This window comes from Grammomys surdaster, unplaced genomic scaffold, assembly GCF_004785775.1.
Source record: "Grammomys surdaster isolate TR1022 unplaced genomic scaffold, NIH_TR_1.0 126187, whole genome shotgun sequence".
Taxonomy (NCBI): Eukaryota; Metazoa; Chordata; class Mammalia; order Rodentia; family Muridae; genus Grammomys; species Grammomys surdaster.
Window position 1 is genome coordinate 3,781,939 of NW_021620993.1, and position 25,675 is coordinate 3,807,613.

A 25,675-nucleotide genomic window follows, 5' to 3' on the forward strand; every position below is an offset into this window, starting at 1 on the left:
TCCAAGCTGAGAGTGGAGTCTGACTGGAGGTTCTGTTACTTGACGCTGTGTTTCTCCCCTAGGCGACATCAACAAACCGAACCAAATACTATGTCTCCTATCGCCGCAGTGACTTTGTCCTGATGAAGCTGCCCAAGTATGCCCTGCCCAAGGTGAGGTGGCCCTTTCACATCCTATGCCAGGATGCAAAGACTGTGAGACCTTATACCCTGGGGTTTGGGATCCCAAGGTCAACTGAAACAGGAGCTAAGAATGGATGTGGCCATACTTTCGCAGCCCCTGCCTGCCCATTATGATAGAGTATCTTTGGAAAGAGAAAAAAAAGAAAGCAATCAGGTTAGAAGGCAGAGCATGTGCAAAGGACCTGGGGCAGAGGGCACAGCCAAGGGCAGTGTGGAGTGGCAGGGAGACAGCCTCTCAGGGCCTTTATGACCAGAGGCTATATATCTTAACATCCTTATTTGTGAGCTATGAATCTAGGTACCTCAGACTTTTCTGAACCAAAAGGAAAAGTCAATTAGGCCTTTCTTCAGTGTCTCTTCAGAACAGAGAAGACTGGAAGGAAAGTAATGATCTCACTAAAGTATCTGCCTGGCTGAGTAAATGAATTTGAAGCTAACAGTTTCCTTTCAGCAAAGGCAGGTGTCTTAGAGGTGAACAGCTCTGCTGGGCCTGGTAGGGTTACAGACCTGGTCCTGGTGTGGAGAAGAGGGTTCTAACAAGGAGCCCATGTCCACAAGTCATGGTTTCGATGACCTTAAGCACAATTCCCTGGGGGATCCTAGCACCTGAGCCCTCTACCAAGGGCCTGTGACCTGCTCCCTTCTGCTCACCCAGCCCAGCAAAGTGCTGAAGAGCATCCTATCACCAACCTATAGGCCTGCTAACTGCAGTTCCTAATCAGATTTTGTTGTTTTATGGAGAATTTGCAACTCTTGCCTGCTTCCTCCCAACAAGCCATGCCTTCATGTTTTGCTTTTTATAGTTACCTGAATACTGTTGAGAGAATGGAAGTGGCTAGCTCAGCCTAAAGGGATCCCCCAGCTACGAGCCCTTTTCCCATCCCTGCCCTGTCCTAGTTCCCCCTGGTCACATGCCAGAGTGACTTTGGTGTGGCTAACTCAGGAGTAGAGTTCCCCAGCACCCTGCTTATCATGACAGCTGACTAGTCCTAACAGTTACCTATCCTTCCAAGCATCCAAGAGTGGGTAGAACAAAATGGCTGAAAAGCTGTTGTTTACTCCCTTAGACACGGAACTGGGAAGGCATGGTTCAACATAGAACCATGTTGTCCACTGTGTCCAGCAGCTTCTATAAAAAGATACATGATCCCACAGTAAGTGATTGGCTACAGGGCTTCAAGCTTAGAAGTCAGTACCCTGCTTAGCCCAGCCATTGTTCAGATGTGTGGGTGTCCCTGTGATTGCACTCCCTACACTGTGGGGGTTCACTGGTGAGAGTTTCAGGAAATGGACTGAACACACAGACCAGACTGTTAGCATCTTAGTCGACGTCCAGTAGAATGTCATCCTACAGAGGTAGATCAGGCTCAGCACAGTGAGGCCTGGTTCTATGTTGAACCATGCCTTCCCTGCTCCATGTCTAAGGGAGTAAACAACAGCTTTTCAGCTATTTTGATCTACCCACTCTTGGATGCTTGGAAGGATAGGCAACCGTTAGGACTAGTCAGCATCCTTGGTTTGAATTGTTGACTTGTAATGACTGTGACTGTTTTTAAAGTCCTGCAGTTTCCTAGCAGAGAAAAATGTTCATCCAAAGAATCTACAGAACCACAAATTATATAAAAAGCTCTCACCGGGGTAAGGTGAAGGCAAATTTACTTGAGAGAAAAAATCATCCTGTGTTTGTAATAAATTTATGTAAAGTAAAATAAAATTCATATTGCACAGAATAGAGGAGAGTGGTATTGGAAATCATGGCTAAGTTCAAGCTCCAGGGCCCTCTCCCTGTTCCCCCTTAGCAACAGCCCAGTACAGTGTGGGGTCATGGTCACTCTGGGACTCTGAGGTCTGTTATAAGCCTCCAGCATCCAGGCATCAGATGATATAGAAGGTCAGTTTTGACAGTTTAATCTGTTGACCTAGGAACAGTATACATGCCTGCCCTTGCCTCACAGCAGGCAAATGTATGTGCTTTCCTAGAGCAGCTAGCATGTGGCCAGGTTGGATACTTGAGACCTTTCCCTCTAGACACAGGCCTATGCTCTGACATCAACGGTCATGGTCAGCTAAAGCAGGATTAGAACATGTCCACCTGACTTTTTGTTGCTTCTTTTCTTCTTTGGGAGATAGATTTTTAAGGACCAGCATATCTAAATGTATGGGACAGGGGCCCAATGTCACCAGAGTTCACACATGTCAGTCTGGGGCTCAGTGTAGACAAAGCCTTTAGTGATCAGAGGCAAAAGCAACAAGGCAGTCTCACAGGAAACCAACAGTTGAATTTGTAGTTACTGTATCATACACTCAAAATATCCAGTTTTAGGTGCACACAATGGGACACATCTATAATCCTAACAATAGGGAGGCTGAGGCAGGGGATCACAAATTTCAGGCTAGCATAAGCTGAAGGGTAAGACCTTTAAAAAATTCAGAACACACACACAGACACACACACACACACACACACTTTCCAGTTTTAGTCATCAAAGATCACAAGGCAACAGGCAACACAAGGCAACAATCACAGAGAGACAGGAGAACATGAACTGCTCAGAACTGAAACCATGCCTAAGAAAGGCCATCTGGTTGACCTGCTGGGCATACTTCAATAGAATTGTCTCAAGATGCTCAGAGAACTGCAGGAGGACACTACACATAAAAGAAATGTCTGCAAAGAGATGGGACATGTTAAGGAAAAAGAAACCCTGGCACCATAATTAGAAAGAAATGGGAAAAATAATAAGCAAGGAACATCCACCAGGAGGACTCAGAAGTAGAAGTAGGACAGACAGAGGAAGGAAGAATCAGAGAACTTGAGGACAAGGCAGTAGGAGTTGCCGAGTATTATGACTTTTGACACCATCATCCAAGCAGCATATGCACAGTGAGGATCCTAACGGGATACAAGACCAAGGGGCAGAGAGATTGATTTAAGAAACAGTGACTTCCTCCTGACCCCCAAAATCATGAAATGCATGAACATGAATATCTCAAAGGTCGGCTCATCCCAAGTGTGGAAAACACAAGGCACATGAAAATGTGCATTCTGATCAAGTGATAAAGCCCAGAAGATGAAGGAAGAGTCTGGAAAGGAGCACAAGAGATGCCCTTGTCATAGATGAGGGATCCCCTGCTTAGGTGATCCGCAGATTTCTTACCAGAAGGCTGATAGATTGAGTAGCCAAAGCACTGACAGAATAGGAGGAAGGTGCTGGCTCATGGGAATGCTTTGTGAATTTCATATAAAAGTCTGTGCTGGGACTGGAGAGATGGCTCAGCAGGTAAGAGCACTCCTTGCTTTTGCAGAGGACCAGTATTTGATTCTCAGCAGCTATGTTGGGTATCTCACAACCTCCAGTAACTCTAGCTCTGGAGCATCTGACACCCTCTTCTGGCCTTTATGGACACCCATGCATATGACATACATTCACACAGACATACATACACATAAAAAAAATCTTTAAAATAACTATGGACTATTTCATTGGAATTCCATATGAAGGTCCATGATAAATTTCTGCCATCATGCTTATTAAAATGTTCTAAAACCTTTTCTATATATGTATAGTATGTTATAATTTATTCACAATTTATGATTATAACTTAGGAGTTTTGATTTGCGTAAGAGCATATGCACAAACATAGAAGTGACGTGACTCACACGTGCGTTACTTCTACCTGCCGACCCATCCCTTCCTCCATGCGCCATCTCTTTGTCTCGAGGTAAGGATCTGGAGAAAGTCTAGGATGGTTCTCAGGATTCATTCTGCCCTTCATCTTAGTTTAGCCAAACTTGCAGTTGAGCTGCTGTTCAGCTTCACAGGGAAGCCATCTTCCTCTGCGTGTGGTCATGCGTTTATGATCTGCCAGTGAGAAATTAATGAAGTTTTCTTCTGCTGCTTCTGAGAGCACCATATGGAGGCCCAACCTTCTCCCCCTCTCCCCCATTCCTGCTGCCTTACATTCAGTGTGATGCTGGAACTCTAGCACACATCTTGGGCCCTGCAGGCAAGCACCATGTCCTGGGACAGTAGAATAATGACCCAGCAGGATCCCCCACCCCTGGTGACTTGGTAGGTTCTCCACACTAGCCTGCCCACCGCTGGGCTTCTCTCACAGGCAGGAGGCTGACTTTTAAAGACTCCTGAGTCCACTGATAAGAAATATGAACAAACTAGTGTTTTCTTTCTGCAGATCTTTCTGGGCCACGTGTGCCAACCACACGTGAAGGTTTTGCGCATCTATTAACAAAGGAGTTAAGGAGTGTCTTGCTTGCTTCTCTAAAAACAAAAAGAGTAAGGAAAATAGATGGAGTTTTATGAAAGTGCAAAGGATTTGTCGCAATAGTCAGCAAGGCTTCTGTATGACCTTTCTCAGGACTGGCCCACAGGAAGGGGCAGAAGCAGCCTGTTGGGGAGGGAACCAATCTGAACTTGACAATAGCAGGCTAACAGCATGCAACAAGCATTCTAGAGACATTCTTTGTCTCTGATGTGGCAATCTCCCTTCTTAGAATTCATGGGAAGGAAATAAGCAGAGATGCAGGGAGGGACTCGGGTCTAAAAACATCCCCTCCGGTCCTCTGCATCAGGAACATACATGGCTCAGTGAAATACGGCTGGGCCACAAATACGTATCATGCAGTCATTAAAAGCGGTGTTTATAAATAACGTTCATAGCAGAGGAAGAGACACCCACTCAGTGTGCAGAGCAAGCTATAAAGCAGACGTGGAGAGTGTGTGAATCAGGCTTAGGAGAGAGCCTGAACATAAACATGTTGAAGTGTTAATTCCAGGTCTCTCTAGAGGGGCGCAGTGGATGGCCCCAAGCTGCTTCATAGCTTACAGGGCGCGTTTGTGCAGGGCCTCCAACCAGTTTATGTAAGTGGCGTTCGATCAGGACTGTCACCTGAATTACTGTACCCTGCCGTGCAAGCTTCCTTTGCTCATTCCTCCCATAAGCTTGACCCTGACAAGCCCTCTTGTGGGAAGTCTTCGCTCTCACCCAGTTCTGGTGGATTGGCTTATCCACCATGGCCTAAGCCGATGGGCACAACCTCCCTGGTGGACAGCAAAATGGCCCCCAGGCAAAAGCAACACATTCTGCCTCCTGCCCACAGCTCAGGGATTGGGGGTGGGAACATGGGTGTTGGCCAGCGTGTTCCCACAGGCACCCCAGAGCCTTCCATCACCCTATTGTCTAATCTCACATATGGGATTGGGCTCCACATACTTCTTCCCGAGTCACGTACCTCTTTGTTCATCCTTTCTGTGTGTCAGGTTTACATCTATAGACACAGGGCCCACCCAGATCCTTTTCTGTGGGGTCCTCCAGCTGTAGAGTATGTGACAGATGCTTCACACATTGAACCTTTTTTTTTTTCCAAAGCCCCACCTCTGCATTTTAAGGGTCTTGCTATGTAGCCAAAGCTGGCCTCAAACTCATAATTTTCTTACCTCAGCCTCCTGGGTGCTGGGTTTCAGAAATGTACTACTATGCCCAGCTCAGAAATGCCTTTTGGACACATGGTATAGGGTACAGTCTGGCCGGGAGGAGAAAGACCAGGTGCCAACACTCAGGAGCCCATTGGGTCCCTCATCAAAGAGACACAAATAAAAATCACTTCCTCAAAGTAAGCAGACCCCAAAGGGCATGAGGGGGAGGGGTGTCTTCATATGAGGGCACCCTACACCCTGCATCCATCTTTAGCTCCTGTAGCTTGGCAGCCCCTTGTCAGAGGACTGAGGAGTTTCTAAGGGTGGAAAACAAAGGCTTGGAGGATATAGAGTGAGGTTGTTCAGCTGAGAGGATACCCAGGCTTAGCAGCCCTGGCTGCAGCTTCTCCAGTCAGTCTACACAGGTCTGAACAAAGGGAAAACGAGGAGCTGAGGTCAGCCCAGCTTTGCTTTGCACATAATAGGGCTCTTTTCCTGAATCATACAGTTGTTCAGCCAATTCCCACAGAGCTACCTGACCCACAAGGAGAAACTGAGTCCTGGAGCCATTGCCTGGGCTGCCATTCTTCCAGCAGTTTTGTTGCATGGGGCTGAGGGCCGGGTACACGGGATGCTGGACAAGTGGAACTTGTTTGCGGGGTGCTGTGTGGGCACCACGCTCCGACCGTTAAAGCAAGTTCTTCCTTTCTGAAGCTCAGGGCAGAGGTAGGGCTGGCAACAGGTCCTGATGCAAATGTGTCATAAATAGGTGCTGGACAACTGAAGGGAAGGTTGGCTCCCAGGATGGGGGTGGGGGAGCCCAGCCTTGTACCTGCCACTCATTCCAACCATGCGGGGTGCTTGGGGAGTACTTGGGGGAGCCCTTTCTCATTGTAGGGAGCTGGACAATGTCCAGTGGGGGTGAAGAAGAGGGCACATCCCCAGACTATCCCCCAAACTGGTTTTAAAGGTATGACACGGAGGTCTGTGGAGGTGAAGCCACTTGTCCACACAGCTGAGCATGGCTCATTGGATCCCAACCTTAACCAGCCTCCTTGATCAGCTACTCTCCAGGGCAACGGGGGGAGGGGTGTCACTGTGCCCCAGGCTACCATCTCTGACAGCTCTTCTGTCCCCAGGACCTACAGATCATCAGCACGGATGAGCAGCAGGTGTTCGTGGCCGTACAGGAGTGGAACCAGGCAGACACCTACAACCTGTACCAGTCAGACCTGCGTGGAGTGCGCTATTCCCTGGTGCTGGAGAATGTGCGCAGCTCGAGGCAGGCTGAGGAGAATGTGGTCATCGACATCCTTGAGGTAGGCGGCACCAGGCAGGGTAGGAACAGCTAGTTGCTCATGCTGCCCACCCCCACCTCTCTCCCATCTCCCTTGCCTAGGGAATACAGATACCTGCAAAGCGCCAGATGTTTCAGGCTTTGGGGCCAGAGGCGAAGCCTAGGGAGTTAAAGACAGAGAAGGAAGCAGATTTCCTAATGAGGTTCATTGAGACAGTGTTTGCTAATGAGAAGATTTCCTGGTGAAAGACATCTTACAGAATTGAGATCAGTCTTTTAGCATGCAAGGCTTTCCCTGTGCAAAGGCAGCCACAGCCAGGTATGGTCTGAGCAGCGAACCTGGAACTGGGAGAGGCTATCTACTGTTTCTCTCCTGCTTCTCTTTCTTCTCCCTGTCCTAGAGCTGGAGTCTGTCGCCTCTATCTATCTCTTCTAACAGTTCTCACCCCTCCATATACATTGTCCAGCCTGGCCTGCTGTGACTGGCCTTCTGCTACCTGCCTGAGATGACAGTCTCTGCCTCGCCCCTGCAGGGGTCCCGGCCTTACCTGGTTCTACACAAGTCTCATGCTAAGGCACTGCCCCAAGCTTCTGAAATCCACACCAATGCTCTCCACTGGGAAGAGTACCCTCATCCTCAGGCCAGATCCACAAAATGTTCACCTGACAAGGGCCTCGTCTTGACAGGTTCCTTTTCTCCTGTGGACAACATGGCCAGGGTGGCAATATTATTTAGCCCATGTGCAGGTCAGGAAACTCAGGCTGCAGGTTCCGCAGAAGCCCCCACCAAACCCTCCCACATCAACCTTTCAAGACAGACCAGATCTGAGTAGAGCCAGCCACACTATCTACCAAGATCTTCCCTCACATCTGCTATTGGGGCCTCCAGGCCAGTGGGGAGAGCCATAAGAGGCCCACTGGTACTTCTGTTGGATGGTGAGTCTGGCTCAGAGGGTAGCCCTTGGCAGACAATGGGCTTCGTCCCTGTAAGCGGGAGGGGACCTCCCAGGTGGAGGGAGCCTCAGTGTGTCTCCAGCTGTCAGCAGCAGTGTGGAGCCATTATCCCCAGCGGAATGATGAATGTAATCGTTTGTTTGTGAGGAGAGCCCATTTGTCAGTGCTCCCTCCCAGCTGGGGCTGCAGAGGGACAGTGCCATCTTGCAGCACTCCTCTGGCAACATCTGAGCACTGGAGCTCTCAGAGACAGGAGGGGGGCAGGGGAGGGACCCTGTTGCTCCAGGTCAGGGTGAGCAGTGATAGATGGGTGTTGTGAACAGCTCTGACATGATGGGGTGCTGTCTACCCTTTCCACAGATATCTGTCACACACACATGCTGCCTGCCATACTAGGGGTTTCACCCTCAGTTACTGGCAAGGATTCTCCAAATGCTGACCACCCTCCACTCCCCCATGAAGATGACTCCCAGCAATGTCCTTAAGCTCACACTGTCCCTGGGACACAGAGCAATCAATGCCTTTTGACAAGTCTAGGCAGAGTTTGGGTAGGCCTCCTGGAGGAGGAGTACAGCATTGAGATGAGAACCAGGTGAGGAAGCAGTGAGCTGAGCCAGGCACAGACAGAGACCACCAGGGAGAGGCTCGAGGGCATGAAAGAGGCTCCCACAGTCAGGTGCAAAGACAGCATCCACTGCACCAGCTGGTGCCTCCACAGAGACTCATCCTCTCTGACTTATCAAATGGGAAGTAGCAACAGGCTCAGCTGCGGCTCTCCATCACCTGAACTCTTTTCTAGGCTCGGGTATGTGTTTGCTGTGCTGTGCCCATAACAACACCCTCTTAAGATTCGGGGATGTCTTTCCTAGGGAAACAAGGCCCAGACCAGCAAAACTCCACATTTCCAGGACTACCTACTCTGGCACTAGGGATGGTGGGTGGAAAGGGCTTGTCTTGGCAGATGGTACATGAATCTCCTGCATATGGTCACTAGGAAGCCAGCAGCATATCCAGGGTCGCAGAGTGGTCCACCTAGTCTGTGAGGCCCCTGGTTGTATTGCCTCCTTGGGGCATATTAGATTTTGACAGAACTTTTCTATGTTAGAGTTAGGAAGAGGGCTTAGGGTGTCACAGGCCAAATTACTCACTCCATGAATCCTGTGGTCACACAGTGTGTTACAAGAGGTGCTCTGAAGTACTTTTGGAGATGTGTCTGCCAGGCTAATTGTAGGGAACAGAGAGTGCATTGCAGCACATCCTGATGACATTGGTAGGAGAGACACTGAATGAAGGGACTCTAGTAGGCCCAAGCATGGCAAAATGGCTCTGGCAGCCTTGCCTTCACCCCCATTCCCCCTGCCTTGCTAGAAACTGTTAGATTATATTCCTAAAGCTAGTACCCAAGGTCTACTCCTTTATTTGACCACTTCTTCTGAAGCTGACTACCAAGGTCCAGCTATCAGAGTATTAAAGTTCAGCAATCAGACGTCCCCTTTGGCTGCCCTAATTTACATGGTGAATTAAAATTAAACTCCTCATGGGGCTTCCCCTTTTACCTTTATAGACTGCCATTTTCCTATGGCCACATCTGTCTCCTTTCTATCCAGAGGCAGCTCCTTTGTTCTCCGGGACAAATACCCCTCCGGCTCTCATTCCCTCCCCCCTCTCCCTCATCTTTTATCTCCTATCTTTGTCTCTTAGCCTCTCCCCTTTGTCCCTCTGGGGCAAATAAATCTCCTATGTGCTGAGAACTTGTGTGTCTTGAGGTGTCATGTGCCAAACAAATACTGTTCTCTTCACTGAGGTCCCTAAAAATGTGCTAACAGCAGAAACATAGCAGTGTAGACTGCAGAGACAGACAGGGGAGCAGAAGGGCATGGACTCAGGTTCTACAGACTCAGAAAACCACTGAGATATTCATCCTGCCAGTAGAAAGGCAGTCAGAGAGCAGAGCCCTGGCCACAAGCAGCCGCTTCAACCTGTGGTACCAGGGGGTGCTCCCTGCTGGATGTCACAGTCACTTGGCAGAGGGGCTTCCATTTTTTTCCTTCTTGCCCGCCGTTTTCTACTGGAGTGCCCTTCACTGGGCCCCACATTGGTTCAGAAGCAAGTAGCTCACTCTCTCGTTTCACAGGCCCATTTTTATACTTATACTTATTCAATACAATGTGCAGCCTTTGAGCTGATGGATTGAGATGGATTTATTTTTAGTTTTTTAACTTATACTGATATATAAAAGAACTTCAGGGACCTTCAGATGGGTGAACGTGTTTCGCATGACAGATCTACATGTGCCTGTGGAGGTCAGAGGACACACTTGCTAAACAGAATATGTCCGACCAGCCATCCATCCCCTTGAGCTCCAGAACCCATGCCTCTGTGTGTCACACTGCCTGGTAAAGGGGAGTCAAAGCTACAGGCAGACTTGAGGCTGCCATTCCAGAGACAGTGTTGTTATACACCACAGAACCCTGGTAGTTATGGAGTCCTTAGAAGTGGAACATGGAGGCAGTTATGGTCAGACAAAGGAAAGCTATGATGGCGGTAGCCAGGAACTCTGCACTGCTGGCTTTGAAGATGAAGAAGGAGATCCAGGGGCCAAAGCCTGTAGCAGAGGAACAGATTTCTCTCTACAGCCTCCAGACAGGGGCACACTCCTGACAGATCAGAGACTCGGGTCAGAGCTCTGGCCACCACAGTGTTAGGTGAGAAGCCTGTTGTTTGAAGCAGTGGTTGTGAAGTTACAGCATGTACAAATAGTAGAGATACCGTTGTTCTATCTGCTAATCTACCCATTCATTCATCTATCCATCCATCCATTCATCTATCCATCCATCCATCCATTCATCTATCCATCCATCCATCCATCCATCCATCCATCCAGTCATCCTCATCTACCCAACTAACCACCTGTACCCATATACTCATCCATCCATCCATATACTCACCCAGCCACTCGTTTACCTACTCATTCATCTGTCCACCACTCATCTACTTATCCTCCCATTTACCCATCTGTCTATCTATCCAGTCCATCCATAAGCCACCCATCAATCCACCTACCCATTCATCTACCCATGCACTCATCTATCTATTCACTCATCCCCTAACACATCCTCTCTTTTAAAACTAAACCCTCCACCCATCCATTTATCTACCTCTCCACTCACCCTCATCACCTAGCTACCCATCTATTCATTTGTTCATCTATCCATCCATTATCCATCCATGATCTACCCACCCATCTATATATCAATCCATCTACCCATTCATCTCTGTCCACCAACCACCCATCCACTCATCCGCCAGTCCATCCACACATCCAACTGTTCATCTATCTTCCTGCCCACCACTTATCCATCATTCATTCATCCACTGAATCACCCACTCATCTACCTATGCATTCATCCACAGAGATCTTTCCGTCTATGGTTCATCCAGACCACCATTCATTTACCTACCTATTCCTCGCTCTGTTCCTATATTCATAGCAGCACGTCTGTGGCGGGCTGTCCACCTGTCTGCAGACACGCACACGGAGAAGAACTGCACTGACTTTTCAGACTCAAATGAGATGACACATGCTAAGCTCAGTGTAGAGAGCACTGATGCCCTTGTTAACTGTTTCAGTCTAATTGTAATCCTTGGCTCTAGAGTTCTGAGTAAAATACACAGTTGTCTGAGCCCCAGTCCCTTGAGGAGCTTTGTGAGCAACAACACCATACTATATAAGAAGTGTATAGCAGAAGACATCCCTCTACTGTAGGGCTTGGATGAAAGGGAACATTCTGGGTTTAAGGTGATGAAATGGCTGGCTTTTGTATTTTCTTATGAATCAACTCTGTGGCCACCCTTAGAAGCTACAGCCTCAGCTGGAGACCGAGAAAAGAAGGCAGAGTGGAGTCCTGTCCATCCATCCAGAAACAACAGGGACCTTTGCATTGTCACCAGTTGACTTGTTGGGGGATGGAGTTGTGGGGCCCCACGAAAATCCAGAAGTATCTGCTGTGGCACAGGACCTCCCCATAAAGGTCTAATAGTCACAGCAAATGAGGGGATCCTGGGCTCCAGAGTAGGGGTGGTATAGGGGGAATCCCTCATCAATACACTGGTTAGTCAGGGGACCAGGAATCTCCCTGGCATCTGATGGCCAGAGGTCCTGAGTAAACAGTTCAGTGTCCTACAGTGCACCCAGTCTCTGGGGTAGACAGAACTTTTCCCATTTAAGCCTGGGGCCTGTCTCCATGTGTCTGGTTGCAATCAGGGTGAGGTAAAGCCACATGAAATGCTCCCGGTAGGGGGCGATGCCTGACCACTGTTATTCCCAGTGATCCGTGTCAAGACTTATGGTCCTTCTGTGTCTCCTCAGGTCAGAGGGGTGAAGGGAGTTTTCTTGGCAAACCAGAAAGTGGATGGCAAGGTGACAACAGTCATAACCTACAATAAGGGCCGTGACTGGGATTACCTGAGGCCACCCAGCACTGACATGAATGGGAAGCCCACCAACTGCCAACCGGTAGGTACTTTACCCTGTCACATGCCTCCAAGAGAGTGGCACAGATGCCACTGCAGGGATACGCATTTGAGACACACAAGCCACCGGGATACACACAAAGAAACATGGACATCATTCTTATCCATGATCAAGTGTGAGAAACTGCCCCACCCTAGTCCCTCCCTTATTCTCAGCTCTACAGCCCTTGTCCAGATGACCCTAGGCCAGAGAGTCACTGACTTAAGTTGGTACCTGCCATCCACACCTGCATTCACCACCAGACTAGTGCTGGTGTGACCCCACGGCGCTAGCAGAGGTCCAAGGGACAACAGGAGCAGAGGGACTTCCAAGCCTGCTTCTGTATATTGCTGAATGTTATTGGGATCTAGCAAGTGACAGAGAAAGAGTATAGAGTGACAGGTGCCACTAAAGATAGAATTTTCCACAGTCACTAGGTGGCCACTGAGTATGAGCTGCCCTAAGGAGCAGCTTTCCCTGGGCAGGGATGGAGTCTGTCTGTCCCGAGCTCTCTGTTTCACTCCATTCCCAGGTCTCCTCTTCAGGCTCCACTGTAGATATGGAAGGCCCACAACCCACCTGCATGAGGCATGAATCACCTGCCATTTATAAAGAAACCCTCTCAGGTCCAGAGCTTCCATAAAAGGCTAATTTTTGTATCATCTTTGGGGATGTGAAGCCACATTAATCTGCCAAAGCAACTTTCAGCTAAGAGACGGTTCTTGTCTGCAATTACGCAGCTCAGTGAGGAGGCAGCCTCTGTGAGATTTCTGTCCAGGGGACCCAGAGGATGATGGGAATAGGAGAAAGCTGCCAAGTAGTCCAGGCAGGCAGAGAGTCCACTGGAAATGAAAGTAAAGTACCTGGGAGCCAGCAGGCCATAGAGGCACCAAGTGACAGTCCAAAGCTCTGGCTCCCACCTGAGCAGCTGTGGCCTCCATCCAGAGTAGAACAGCACAGACTGACAGGTGACCAAGTCCAGGCCCTCAGACTGATAGTGTTATTCTCTCAGCCATGTGTGGCTCAGGGGTGAGATGGCAGTGGCAAGGTTCCTGGTAACTCAGTGATGTAAGGTCTGCCTGGAGCCATGCCACCCAGAACAGCTGGGGTCTTTGTCATGGTCTTGGTGCTTGTATTGACATTGTCCCTGAGCCAGGGACAGGCTGATGGGACTTTTCTGTTGTCATATATTGGCTCCCAGTTCTCTGACTGGCTTGTCTTGTCTCCTTCTAGCCAAGGGGGAGTAGATACTCATATAGTGAGATATTTGATCAGATTTCTTTGTGTGTGTGTGTGTGTGTGTGTGTGTGTGTGAGAGAGAGAGAGAGAGAGAGAGAGAGAGAGAGAGAGAGAGAGAGAGGTAACATATGAGTACACATTTATGTGAGCACATGCTAAAAACAGAGGTTAATGGGCCGTCTCCCTCTGTTGTCCTCAGCCTTATTTTTTGAGACAGGGTCCCTTCACTAAGCCTGGAGGTCAACAATTGGTTATACTGGCTGGCCAGCAAAGCCCTGGGATATCTGTTTGCCTTTATTTCCAACCCCTTGCCCTAGGGGTTCAGATACATGCAACTGTGCCTACCTTTCATGAATATGCCAGGGATTGAACTCCAGTCTTCATGCCAAACACTTTACCCACCACACCATCTCCCTAGCCCTGATCAGACCTCTTCTAACAAGATAAATGTAAAATGGGTTTTAATCTGTTGCTGTCTGGGGTTCTTAATGGAAGCCCACAGAAACATGTGTATTCAGAAGGACCAGTATGTCAGAAATACCTCTAGACAGAGCTGAGGCTGGGTCAGCAGCTGCCGTCTGTCCACAGAATGATGCAAGATTTAATTTACTAAACAATTCTACAGAGGATCTGCCAGCTCCTGCATATTGGAAGAGCAGAAATGGATAACTCACCTGCCAGCCACCTTACCTGTAAATACTCAGGCTTGCTGTACAAGATCCTTGGAGTCCTGTTATTCTCTATGGCCTGGCCTCACTCTGGGAAGCATCAGAGGGCTTGTACCCATGCAGAGCCTAGGCTGGCCTGACAGGTCAGGAATATTGGACATCAAGAAATGGGGCCTCAAGCCAAGGTGCCCAGTAAAGATTCTGAATGGGAGAATGGATCAGTGGATGAATAAATGAATAAGATCTGGAGGTGCACAGACCCAGCTATCAATGTGGTATCCATGTAGGGAAGCCCATCCAAAGGGGAATCTAGGTTACAAGCCCCTTCCCTTGGAGAAGATGGCAGCCCCTTGGAAGCCCTCTCCCAGATCTCTGGTCTCTGTTCTCCTGGCTGGTCCACACTCCACTCCTCAGTTTCCTAGGCCCCAGAGATCTCCTCCTAAAGCCATCCTCATCCTTTGTCCCCATCACCCAGCAACCAGTTGAACACAACTTCCCACCTTCTGTTTGTTCTTGCAAGTCACTCCTACCCAGCCTTCACCAACAAAGACAAGGGGGCAGATCTGGTCACAGAACTGGCTTTCCTCAGTTACTCTCACATGCTGACTATTCTTCCTTTTTCCTCACCAGCCGGACTGCCACCTGCACCTGCACCTGCGCTGGGCAGACAACCCCTATGTGTCAGGCACAGTCCACACCAAGGACACTGCCCCTGGCCTCATCATGGGTGCAGGTGGGTGGCTACAGCAGCTTTTACAGTCTGAGGGAAGCTCCTGTCTCATGGGTGGGAACTGGAAGCCATGAGCCTGGGGCAATGCTGTGTCCGTTAGAGGTAGTGTCATCTCCTCTCAGGAGGTGCGACTCCCCTGGAAATCCTATGGGTGAATGTGACATTGGTGGAGGGAAGGGCTAGATAGGTGGGTAGGTAAGTACATGGATGGATAGGCAGATAGATAAATGGGTGGGTGGATGGGTAAGTAGATAAATTAGTGGGATGGTTGCATGAATGTGTGGGAGGGTGAGTGGGCGGATAGGCAGGTGGGTGGGTAAGTGGATGGATGAGTATGTAGGAGGGTGGGTGGATAGGCAAGTGGAGGGGTGGGTAAATGGATGGATTTGGGTAGATAGGGAGTTGAATGGATAGATGGATGGAGAAGGAGGCTGTGGCAGGTGGATGACATCTATCCTGATGCAGCCAGCTGACTCATCAGGAAGCTTCTGTGCTCTAGACCATGGTGGGATTCTGGGGAGACCAGGTCCAGTTAGTGAAGCCATATGTGCCCTGTGCTGTGAGCCTACAGGGCTATGCTCCTCATTGGGAGTCCCCATCCCTTCTGTAGCATCCCACATGGGGTAGCTTTTCTGGGCTGGGCTGGCCTGCATCTTGGATGGGATGCTGTCTGCCTGTGGATAGCCCAGGCTAGGGTTCAGGGCTATCATCTCCCTCACATGGCGACTGTGACCTCCACAGGAACTGAACGTGCATCTGCTGTGTGCTTGCCTTTTGCCCAGATATGCTCTGACCTCCCCCTGCTCTTTGGTCTCTGGGACACTTAGTCCTCAAACACACGTGCAGCCCTCACATGTCTCAGGGACTACAAGCCCATGCTGCCCTAGCTGGCTCATACCCTTAGGCCTGACCCTGATCCATCTTCATGTATTTTACCCTCAAGGAGTACCTGTAGGTACTCTGGAGCACCTGAGCCTGTCCACCTTGTAGTTAAGGCTAGAGCCCTGCATTGGGCTCATCTGGGTTGAACTCTTTCTGTCCAGAGGGGACAAGCTCAAGCCTCATAGCCACACCAGGCCACTGTCTGAAAAGGAAGGCAGACAGAGGCCTGCTGTAGGTGACTATGGTAGAAATATAGGCCTCAGTACAGTTTCCTTTTCTGGGGACTTTCAGCCCTTGGTTGGGGGGATCTACCTGGTCTTAGAGCAACACAGCCTTTTCTATTGGTCAGGTAACCTGGGCTCACAGCTGGTGGAGTATAAAGAGGAAATGTACATCACATCTGACTGCGGGCACACCTGGAGGCAGGTAAGGTGACAAGGGTACCTGGAGTCCTTCAGCCCTCCAGGACTTTATCTGTTCTGTACCCCTTGTTCACAGGGTCTCACTAGACCCCTGAGCCATCATCCTTGTCACTTTAGAAGCAGCCTGAGGCCTCTGCTGAGGGCTAGAACCTGTTCAGGAAGTGGGGCCAGTTGAGGGTGGGGCTATCTGCCCAATGCTTTGTGGCTTCTGCTGGGCATTGCACATCACAGACAGGTGTCTCTCTGGGGACATCTGAGAAAGGGAACTGAAGGCCACATGGTTACTTCCTATTTAGCTTTGAGATCCTTCAGGCCAAGAGAGAGAGACAGTGGTCACATAAATAAAGAAGAGGATGGGAGAAGGGCAGGGTTAGGATCCTGGGGGACATACCATGTGTTGCTGCAAGGAAGAACTGTGGCCCCAGATGAAAAAGGAAGGAAAGAAAATGAGGAAAGCATGCCTGTGGGAGTCATCCCCTCAACAGCTGGACCCTGTGCAGCTCCCACTCACAGCTGAACATGGATGTCAGAGTCACTGGCTAGAGGAATGCTAGCTGTCATCAGCCTGTAGCTCAGGAAGAGCGGGGACACTGGCAGGTCTGTGTCCCCACAGACCCATGACACATAGAAGCTACAAGTTTCCACCTCATGCATCTCTCAAGAGGGCCCTGACCTATGAAACAGACACTGACCACCGCTCTGGGTAGGTGGGGTCCTGGCTCTGTTGGTCTGGGGGTGATCTGGCTAGAAGCACTTGAGAAGATGACCTGAGCCAGGTGTCTTGCAGACCAGGCCTGTTCCCAGGACATCTTCACGATGCCTGACCATGCAGTCGCATCCCCCTGGGAGGCATCAAACACTCATTCCTGCATACAGAGCTCGCCTGTGTTGAGGTATAAGGCCACTGCTCTCTTAATAAGATGCAACAAGCAAGCCATCTGTAAAGGGTAGAAGAGATTTATTGTATTAAATATTTCTATTTCACCAAAGCCAGTGAAGCTGCTCTGAGGTTCTTAAAGGTCAACGTCTGTCCACTTTCACTGATGGCAGCACCAAAGGGCTTCCTCATTTTATAGACATTTGAGGGACCACTTTTGTGAAGCAGCCTGCTTAGGTTTAACTTGAAGACCTCAGGATCAGTGTTACAGGGCAAGGTTCCCTGCCAGAGGACAGCTTGGTTCACAGGTGAGATGCCTGGTTGGGCAGCACCTGTGTGTGTGTGTGTACACGCACATACATGTGTGTGTTAGGGAGAAACCTATGCATGTTGTGATTGTAGGCAGCTATAGTAGGGGAGGAAGACGGCTGACGGAGGACTGAGTTATCAACAGCCCCAGACCAGTGGGGCCTTTGGGGCTGCTGTGGTGTTTCCTCTCTGGCCAGAGAGGCCTGTCAGATGGAGATGGGCCAGAGTGCAGAGTGATGTATGTTTTCCTGTGGAGTGACAAGGCTTGAAGCCAGGCCTGTGGTGCTCATATGTAACACCAGTTCCTGGGAGGCAGGGAAAGGAGATTCTTGCACAGGTTCAAGTCCAGCCTGGTCTGCAGAACAAGATCTGTCTCAAAACCTGGAGTGACCAAGGATCTCACCAACAGCATTCTAAGACCCTGCTAGGACTCAAAAGGAACAGAGAAAGGCTGAGCCAGGGATAGGTTTGTGTCCCCATGACCCTGCACCTCAGTGGCTGCTTAAAGTGCTGAGAGCCACAGCGTGGACACTGTCAGAGGCTTTCTTGGCAATTTCTCAGACACTGTCTCCAACCAGCTTACTGTTGGGCCTAGTTTCTTGGAGTCAGGACCTCTTCTACTCCAGCCAGGGCTGGTGTGGGTGAGCCACACCCATCTGGAAGCAGCAGTTCAGCCCTTTCTCTTGACTTACCTAGCTTGGACTATGCCCATTCCTCATGCCTACTCCACAATGCTCTTCCCTGGCCCAGGTCACCTTGCTGCAGATGGAAGCATTCACAGGAGCTGGCAGACTGATGTCTTGGGAGATAGCTAACAATTAGGTTCCTGGGCTCTTCTCTAACCTCCTGAGCCCTGGCACAGCAGGAGGGATGGTAACCACTAACTAGAGAAGGAAAGTGATGTAGCCCAGACAGCAGGGCCTTCATTCACAGTGTCTGTGGACATGCTCTGTACCCCATGTGTGCTAGTCCACTGAAGTATCCTGGAGTGACTGAGGGCCATGCCTGGCCCTGCCACCCCTAACTGTGAGGCCTTGGTATATGCTTATTACTGTGAGCCCAACTTCCTATCTGTAAGATGACGCTTGCCCCAGGATATCCGCATGCATATGGCTGTGGCTAACATGGTTGTCCCTCCTAGGTGGACCCTATCAAGTTACCTTTGCCTCTTCTACCAAACCCTCAGTTGGCATTCATTTATTTATCCTCAGAGCATTCATTCATTAATTCATCCATATGGTGGCCATCATTCATGTATTCATTGAATGCTGGGGCCCCCGGTACCTAGCTCAGACCTCCACTGAGATAGCCACAGAGGGCTCAGAGTTCTGCCTCCAGTAGCTTCCTGGCTGGAAAGGATAATGGCACATTAGTAAGGCCGGGACTACAGGGAACCAGCAGTGGCCACACCCACCTGGTGACAGTGGTACTAAGAATTCAGTGTCTGTCACTACACCCCACATAGACCTCAGATGTGAGCACACTGTGCTTCCTTCATTGTTGGGCCATTTGCTGACCTGGGTTCCTAGTGAGAGTACACAGCACCGTTTCCTCCATCCCTCAGGGTAGAGAAATGGCCACTGTCCACCAAACACTACTTATTCCTCATGTGCTAAGTCAGGGGTAAATATGGGGGTGGTAGAGAGCTAGGCTCTCTTCCTGACCAGGCTCTGCTCATCTTGTTGGGGTCTCACCTGAGAGTATGTGTCATTCTACAGGTCTTTGAGGAAGAGCACCATGTACTCTACCTGGACCATGGTGGTGTCATCGCAGCCATCAAGGACACCTCCATCCCCCTGAAGATCCTCAAGTGAGAGCATGGGCCAGAGGGTGGACATGTGCGCAGAGGGCACAGAGCAAACCAGAATAGTTCCCTGGGATCCCAACACTGGGATGACCATGCCTCCCAACCCTCTGAGGCGGCCCAGAGATGGACCATGTTACCCTCAGGATGAAAAAGAATACATAGCCTAGTCAGGTTAACTTGGAGGGGGCCTGGGGGCTCAGGAGTCCAGAGAGATGAGTATCAGCAAGAAGCTGTTAGTAGCAGAATGGAGCCAGGAGTACAAAGAAGCCAGTCGGTGCCCAGGTAAGCGGTGGCTCAACTAAAGCTTCAGATAGCTGAAGGACCCACTGACAAATTGAGGACAGGCTAACACTGGTATTTAGGAGGCAGAGCTAACTTCCAGGCCACCAGTGTCAGTTTAGTCTGAAAAGAGAGCTGTGTGTCCTGGGAGGTAGTATCACTGTAACATTCACATGTCACTGACAGAGGAACCCTGAGCTGGGATCAAGCCTGGCATGCTATTACTGGATGTTTCTAAGGCTTGGCTGTCCCTGCTCTTCATAGGGCACAGAGCCTGTGTGGTGCCCCAATGCTATGTCTATGGCACCAGTCCATTGCACTGCTAATTAGTCAGGGATGTCACCTAGCTTGCAGGTGTCTGTTGTGGTCTCACCTGAGAGAGGGAGGCTGTGGTCCAGCTGTGGCCTAGATGTTGGGATGGTCCTAGAACTGGTCTCTGATGGATAGGAGTCAGGCCTGGGGGTATAGTGCCATAGTAAGACCATGCAGCACTGTGAACACTGGCGGCCTTTCACAGGTTCAGCGTGGACGAGGGCCACACTTGGAGCACACACAACTTCACAAGCACCTCAGTGTTTGTGGATGGGCTGCTGAGCGAACCAGGGGACGAGACACTTGTCATGACGTGAGTGTGTGATGGGACATAAGTGAAACCGGGAGGTGTGAGGGAGACCCGGGTCAGAGCCACCCCCAGGATGGCTGGTCTCTGAGGTGGGCTCAGACTGGACCACCGCTTCCTGCTACCAGGCCAGTGGCTCCTCCTCTTACCCTGGCTAGCAGGTGTGACTGCAGGAAGAAAGCTGGGGAGTGATGTGGCCTGCATGCCTCTCCCTACTCAGGGTCCCAGGGAGCATTCATAGAGTCCCATAAGTGTCCAGGGAGCACCATGGAGTACCCATGAGCCCTACAAAATCCCACATCTCAGTGCCCCATGGAGTGTCCACAGCCCCTTAGAATCCCTACAGAATGCCCATGACCCCCAGGAGCAGATGGAGTTTCTTCCCCACAGTCAGGCTGCAGTAAGAAAGCCCATTGTGGTGCTGGCCTCACATCCTCCTTCCCGGGTAGCTAACAGGAAGCCAGGCAAGCCCTATTGCAGGGCACAGGTAGTCTGTGCATCTCAGAAGAGATAAGTACCAGGCATAGAAGACAAGCTAGTCCCAATCTCCCTCTACTTAGCAGCCTGGGAGGCAGGCAAGTTGTTCTTGGTCAGGTCCTCCATGATTCTGTGACCTGCCAAGACCCTGGGGAGGCTCATACCTCCCCTGTCTGTGTGGACTGACTGTGTGAAGGCTGTGGGGTGAGACAGAAGGGGAGATCAGGGATATGGCGCTTAGTATTTGTCAAGCGAAGCAGGTGAGGAAATCTGACAGCCTGGGCTGGGAGCAGATTCAGCCTGGTCCCTTGGTCTCTTTGCAAGGAGGCTGAACAGTTTGCAGGGCTGAACCTGCAAAGCAAGGGCTAGCAACAAAGGTGACAGCCCTGACAGGCCTCTCAGAGCTCCAGCAAGCTGGCAGGGTTCCAAGCCTCTGCTTCCCCAGCCCGGCCCCACCATGGGGGCACTTTCTGCCCTGAGCACGTCCCCTCCCCTCCTCCGCCTCACTTCATCTTGTAGTCTGCATTTTGTAGCTGCTTTGGGACATTCGTGCTTTGTGCAGCCAAGGTCCTCAGATCCGGCTCTGGTCTCAACTGCAGCTTTCATCCCCGCAGCTAGCATTTCATCCAGGGAAAGCTGCAAAGTTCACAGGCAGGCGTATTCATGTTCTAAGTTTTTAAACAGCGCCACAAGGTTCCTACAGAGCCTTTCAGAAGGCAGCATCTTCAAACAGCTTCCAATTTCAGTGGACATGGAGATCATTCACATGCCTCAGAAGGGACACAGGCTGGCAGAATGAAAAACTTTTTCGTCTGAGCCTAGGAAGGAACCCCACCCATATGGCCCCTTTAGCTTCATCCACCCAGAGGTCACATCTAAGCTGACCAGTCACCTTGTCAGGACATTGTTCACAGCACTGCCCACAGTTGCCTCCCCCAGCACAGCACAGGACAGAGGGTCCCAGCCCTGGGCTGTACTGTGAGGGCTTTCAGCCTAGCAGGGCTACAGGCCATCCCTAGGGCGGAGCCAGCAATACTCTACGGCGTGGCCCACATTTCCTGCTCTCTGCCAAGTAGTCAGTGGCCCTTTGGCCTTTCCTGCTAGGACCATTCAACTAGATAAGAGATGCTCACAGTAGGAACTGAGTTCTAGGCTTTCTTTTCAGACAGAAACTGACATACAGAGAAGGGATTAGCTGGACCAATCTGCTTCTCTGCTTGAACTCAGAGCGCAGAGTAAGGGACATACAGGAGATGCTAGGCTATCACACTCAGGCTAATTGGTTATGTCCCAGGCCAAGCCTCACAAGTGTGAGCTGCCGGCCCCAGGTACCACCCTGGGTGGGGCACTTCCTTAGTCTGCTTCCCCTCTGAAATCTGGGATGATCAGCATCCATTCCCTAGCAGGATGCGGTGAGCCCTAAAGAGATGGACAGAAATGTGGAAACCCCCCTCTCCAGCTATCTGTCAAGGTGACAGTGGGGCTCTGACAAGAGGACTGCCCATCTGAACAGCAGGTTCCCTGAGACAAGGCCACCCATGGTCTGCAGAGCAGTTAGGTGGGAGGAGTCCAGTGTGGGACGTCCGTCTCAGATCACAGGCTGAGCACGCTTAGCCTTCATGCATCATGGTGCTTCCTATGTGGCTGGCCTCTCTCTGTCCCTCCCTCTGCTCAGTGAGATGCATTGCACTGTCACACGACCCTTTCATCCACTCTCCAAGCCTTACAATGGCTTCTCTCTCTGGAGTGCCAGCCCTGCCTGGGGTAAACAGCCTGGGGCCAATCCCACATGGTAGGCAGAGGTAGGCCAGCAGAAAGGCAAGGAGACACCATGTAATACTGGACATGGCTCCTGCTCACACAAAGCAAGTGCGAGGCCTGATATGTAGGCTATGGAAGGGTCTGTGGCAGCCAAGAAGACAGGGAGCCTGCTCACCCACTCCTGGCAGAAAGGGGATTGCATGGGTCGGATGGATGACCTGCTCTAGAACAATCAGCACACCACAACAGCAGTCACTCTGAGGATGATAACATCAGGCCAAGGCCAGTGGATGGCATGTCAGTCACATCCTTGAATCCTACTGAGCAGGAGAGGCATCACAGGTGGTGGTATAGGGACCCTGAGTGTCTGGTCATCAGAGAAGGGTCAATTTGTCTTTCTCCCCTCAGGGTCTTTGGCCACATCAGCTTCCGCTCTGACTGGGAGCTGGTCAAGGTTGACTTCCGTCCCTCTTTCCCCCGGCAGTGTGTTGAGGATGATTACAGCTCCTGGGACCTCACTGACCTCCAGGTGGGCCATGCACTTGCAGCCACAGGGCCCTTTCCGCTTCCAGGGAATCTCACAGGTGCCAACCTCTATCCCACTCAAGGATTTTGTGAGCCATCCTCGTACCTATAGCTGCTCTGATTGGCAGCTTTTCATGACCCTAGCACCTGCAGGGCCTGAGCCCGCACCCTTAGCCAGGAGGTCTCTATGATACAATTTGGGACTTTTTTGCTTATAGGGAAATGACAAAGACTATATGACATCAGCGTCTGAGACTGTCCTCTGTCATAGTGCATCATCAATGTCTAGCCTTCACACCTTAGGTTGAACATGAGACCCCATGTCAGCTCCTGGAGGGTGGTACAAGAGAAGCTGACCCTTCAGTGGGTACCTGAGGGCTGTGATTTAGTGGCACCTGCTGAAGCTGTGGTCAGCCTGGAGGAGTTTATTAAAGACCAGGGAGACAGAATAGCGAATGGAGATTTGCAGCCAAGGAAGATGAAAAATTCCTAAGAGGAGACTCCTGGGGTCAGGGACTCTGAGTGAACTGCTAGCTAGGACAGTAGCTGGAGTCAGCCAAGAGCCAGATATCTCTGTAAGTAGAGATCCAGTGTCGAGACTTCACACATGGAGGATGGTCTGGCTAGTGACTTAACAGCTCTGCAGAAACTGGTTTACAAGAAAGTGTTCAGATGAGCCTAGAGAAGATCCCAGAGTCCCTGTCAGCCCTGTGCCATCACTACCAGGAGTATGTTATTAGAATCAGGGCAGTGTTGCTCCAAGCATAGCCTAAGAATCTCCTGTGTGTCCACAGGAGCCCTCCAGGCATGGCTCATCTCCAGATGTTCACAAACCTGACCCTTGTTGGCCCAGCTGTTCTGCGACCACCAAGGGCCAGTCATAATGCTTAAGATGAGGGAAGCTGAGCCAGTTGACTGACGTCACCTTTGGGGTGGGGGGCTCAGTTTCCCTGTTTGTCAAAGAGGGCAAATGTCTCCATCCCAGCTGCCACCAGGGCAGGAGCCACAGGACAAGCCAGTGACAACTGTCACCATCCTCTGTTGGTTCCTCATCCTAATGTTCTTGCTATAGGGTGACCACTGTATCATGGGCCAGCAGAGAAGTTACCGGAAGAGAAAGTCCACATCCTGGTGTGTCAAGGGGAGGAGCTTCACGTCAGCACTCACATCACGTGTGTGCAAGTGCCGGGACTCCGACTTCCTCTGGTGGGCACTACCCCTCCCCTCTTGGTTGCTTCAGCACCTCCATCTCATGATGATCTTGTCCCCAGAACCAGGGCAGTGTCCTCCAAGGAAGGCTAGTCTCCAGACACACACTGCCACCTCTACCTTAGGACATCATGTGAGCAAGCTACAGTCACCTAGTCCCTCTCCTCCCTCTAGGATTCATTCTACTGAAAGGGCCACTGCCTTATGACAATGTAGTTTGCAAAGCCTCCACCCCCAACCTGCCTCACACTCTGTACCCAGCAGCCCACATTCAGGTCTCCTTTCCAGGGCAACTGACCCTGGCTGCACCTCTCTCCCTGGCATCCTTTGAGAGCCACTCACCTCCCCAGGAAGCCTTCCAGGCTCCACTTCATTTTCAGCCTCCTTGGTCTGGAATGGAGCTAGTATGTTCGATCTGTTCTCCTCTGGAACAAAATTGTAGATTAACTCATGTCTCCACAACTGGATACATCTAGACCTGTGGCATAAGGTTCTCCACCCTAGCTGCTACCTCTAATCTTACCTTTTAACCCAGCTTTCCCTTCCCAGTGACTACGGGTTTGAGCGCTCATCTTCCTCAGAGTCCACTGTCAGCAAGTGCTCTGCCAACTTCTGGTTCAACCCTTTGTCCCCTCCTGAAGACTGTGTCCTGGGCCAGACCTATACCAGTAGCCTTGGGTGAGTACACTTAGCCACTTAGCCAGTCAGCCACTGATTCATTCACCCATGTACCCACCCCTTTCCCATCCATCCATCTACCTACCTGTCTACCCACCCACACATTCAGCCCTTACACATTGGCCAACCCACTTCAGAAGCAGAGCCCAGGCACAATTCCCTGGGCCAAACATATTCAAACCACCACACCAGGTTTTCCTCCATTATAGCTGAAATCTTAACCACTGGCATACTCACCTTTTGAACCTAAGCCCATGACATACAATGAGTCCTACAGTCTGTGCTGTGCTGGCTAAAAGCTCTGCAAGAGGGGAAAGTGGCAGGCAGGCAGGCCCTTCACCCCATCAAGTGGGTGGAGCTGAACAAACTGCTTATACAGAATCAACATCATGTAGAAATACCAAGTACATAACATCTGTGAGCCTCCAGCTTCAGCAGGGCCCACAGGCTCCATGTGATGGGCCCATTTCTTCATTCTTTGAGGGAGATTCCTTATTACTTACCATGGAGAGCTGGAAGAAACAGAAGCAGGAGCAGGAACTAAATGCTTTAGCCTTGGTAGTATGTACCCTAACATCTATCATCCATCTACCCAACTATCCTCCTCCATCTCTCTATCTATCCATCCATCCACCCACCCATCTGTCCACCCATTCACCCATCTATCTACCCACCCATCCATCCACCCATCCATCCACCCATCTACCCATTCATCCATCCATCCACCCATCTACTCATTCATCCATCCCTCTACCCACCTATCCATCCATCCATCCATCCATCCATCCATCCATATATCCATCTTTCTACCA

At 50.5% G+C, this 25,675-nt stretch overlaps 1 protein-coding gene across 1 annotated transcript in view; it reads left to right on the forward strand.

Annotated features, from left to right (window-relative positions):
- The window catches only part of Sorcs2 (sortilin related VPS10 domain containing receptor 2), a 224,583-nt gene that overhangs the window by 171,940 nt on the left and 26,968 nt on the right, over positions 1 to 25,675 (forward strand). The window contains exons 8-17 of the mRNA XM_028758294.1: positions 63 to 152; positions 6,757 to 6,936; positions 12,238 to 12,384; positions 14,919 to 15,021; positions 16,250 to 16,326; positions 19,227 to 19,318; positions 20,112 to 20,219; positions 22,860 to 22,980; positions 24,049 to 24,182; positions 24,735 to 24,863. Of these exons, the coding sequence (XP_028614127.1) occupies positions 63 to 152; positions 6,757 to 6,936; positions 12,238 to 12,384; positions 14,919 to 15,021; positions 16,250 to 16,326; positions 19,227 to 19,318; positions 20,112 to 20,219; positions 22,860 to 22,980; positions 24,049 to 24,182; positions 24,735 to 24,863 (1,181 nt within the window). The remainder of the gene's footprint in view (positions 1 to 62; positions 153 to 6,756; positions 6,937 to 12,237; positions 12,385 to 14,918; positions 15,022 to 16,249; positions 16,327 to 19,226; positions 19,319 to 20,111; positions 20,220 to 22,859; positions 22,981 to 24,048; positions 24,183 to 24,734; positions 24,864 to 25,675) is intronic.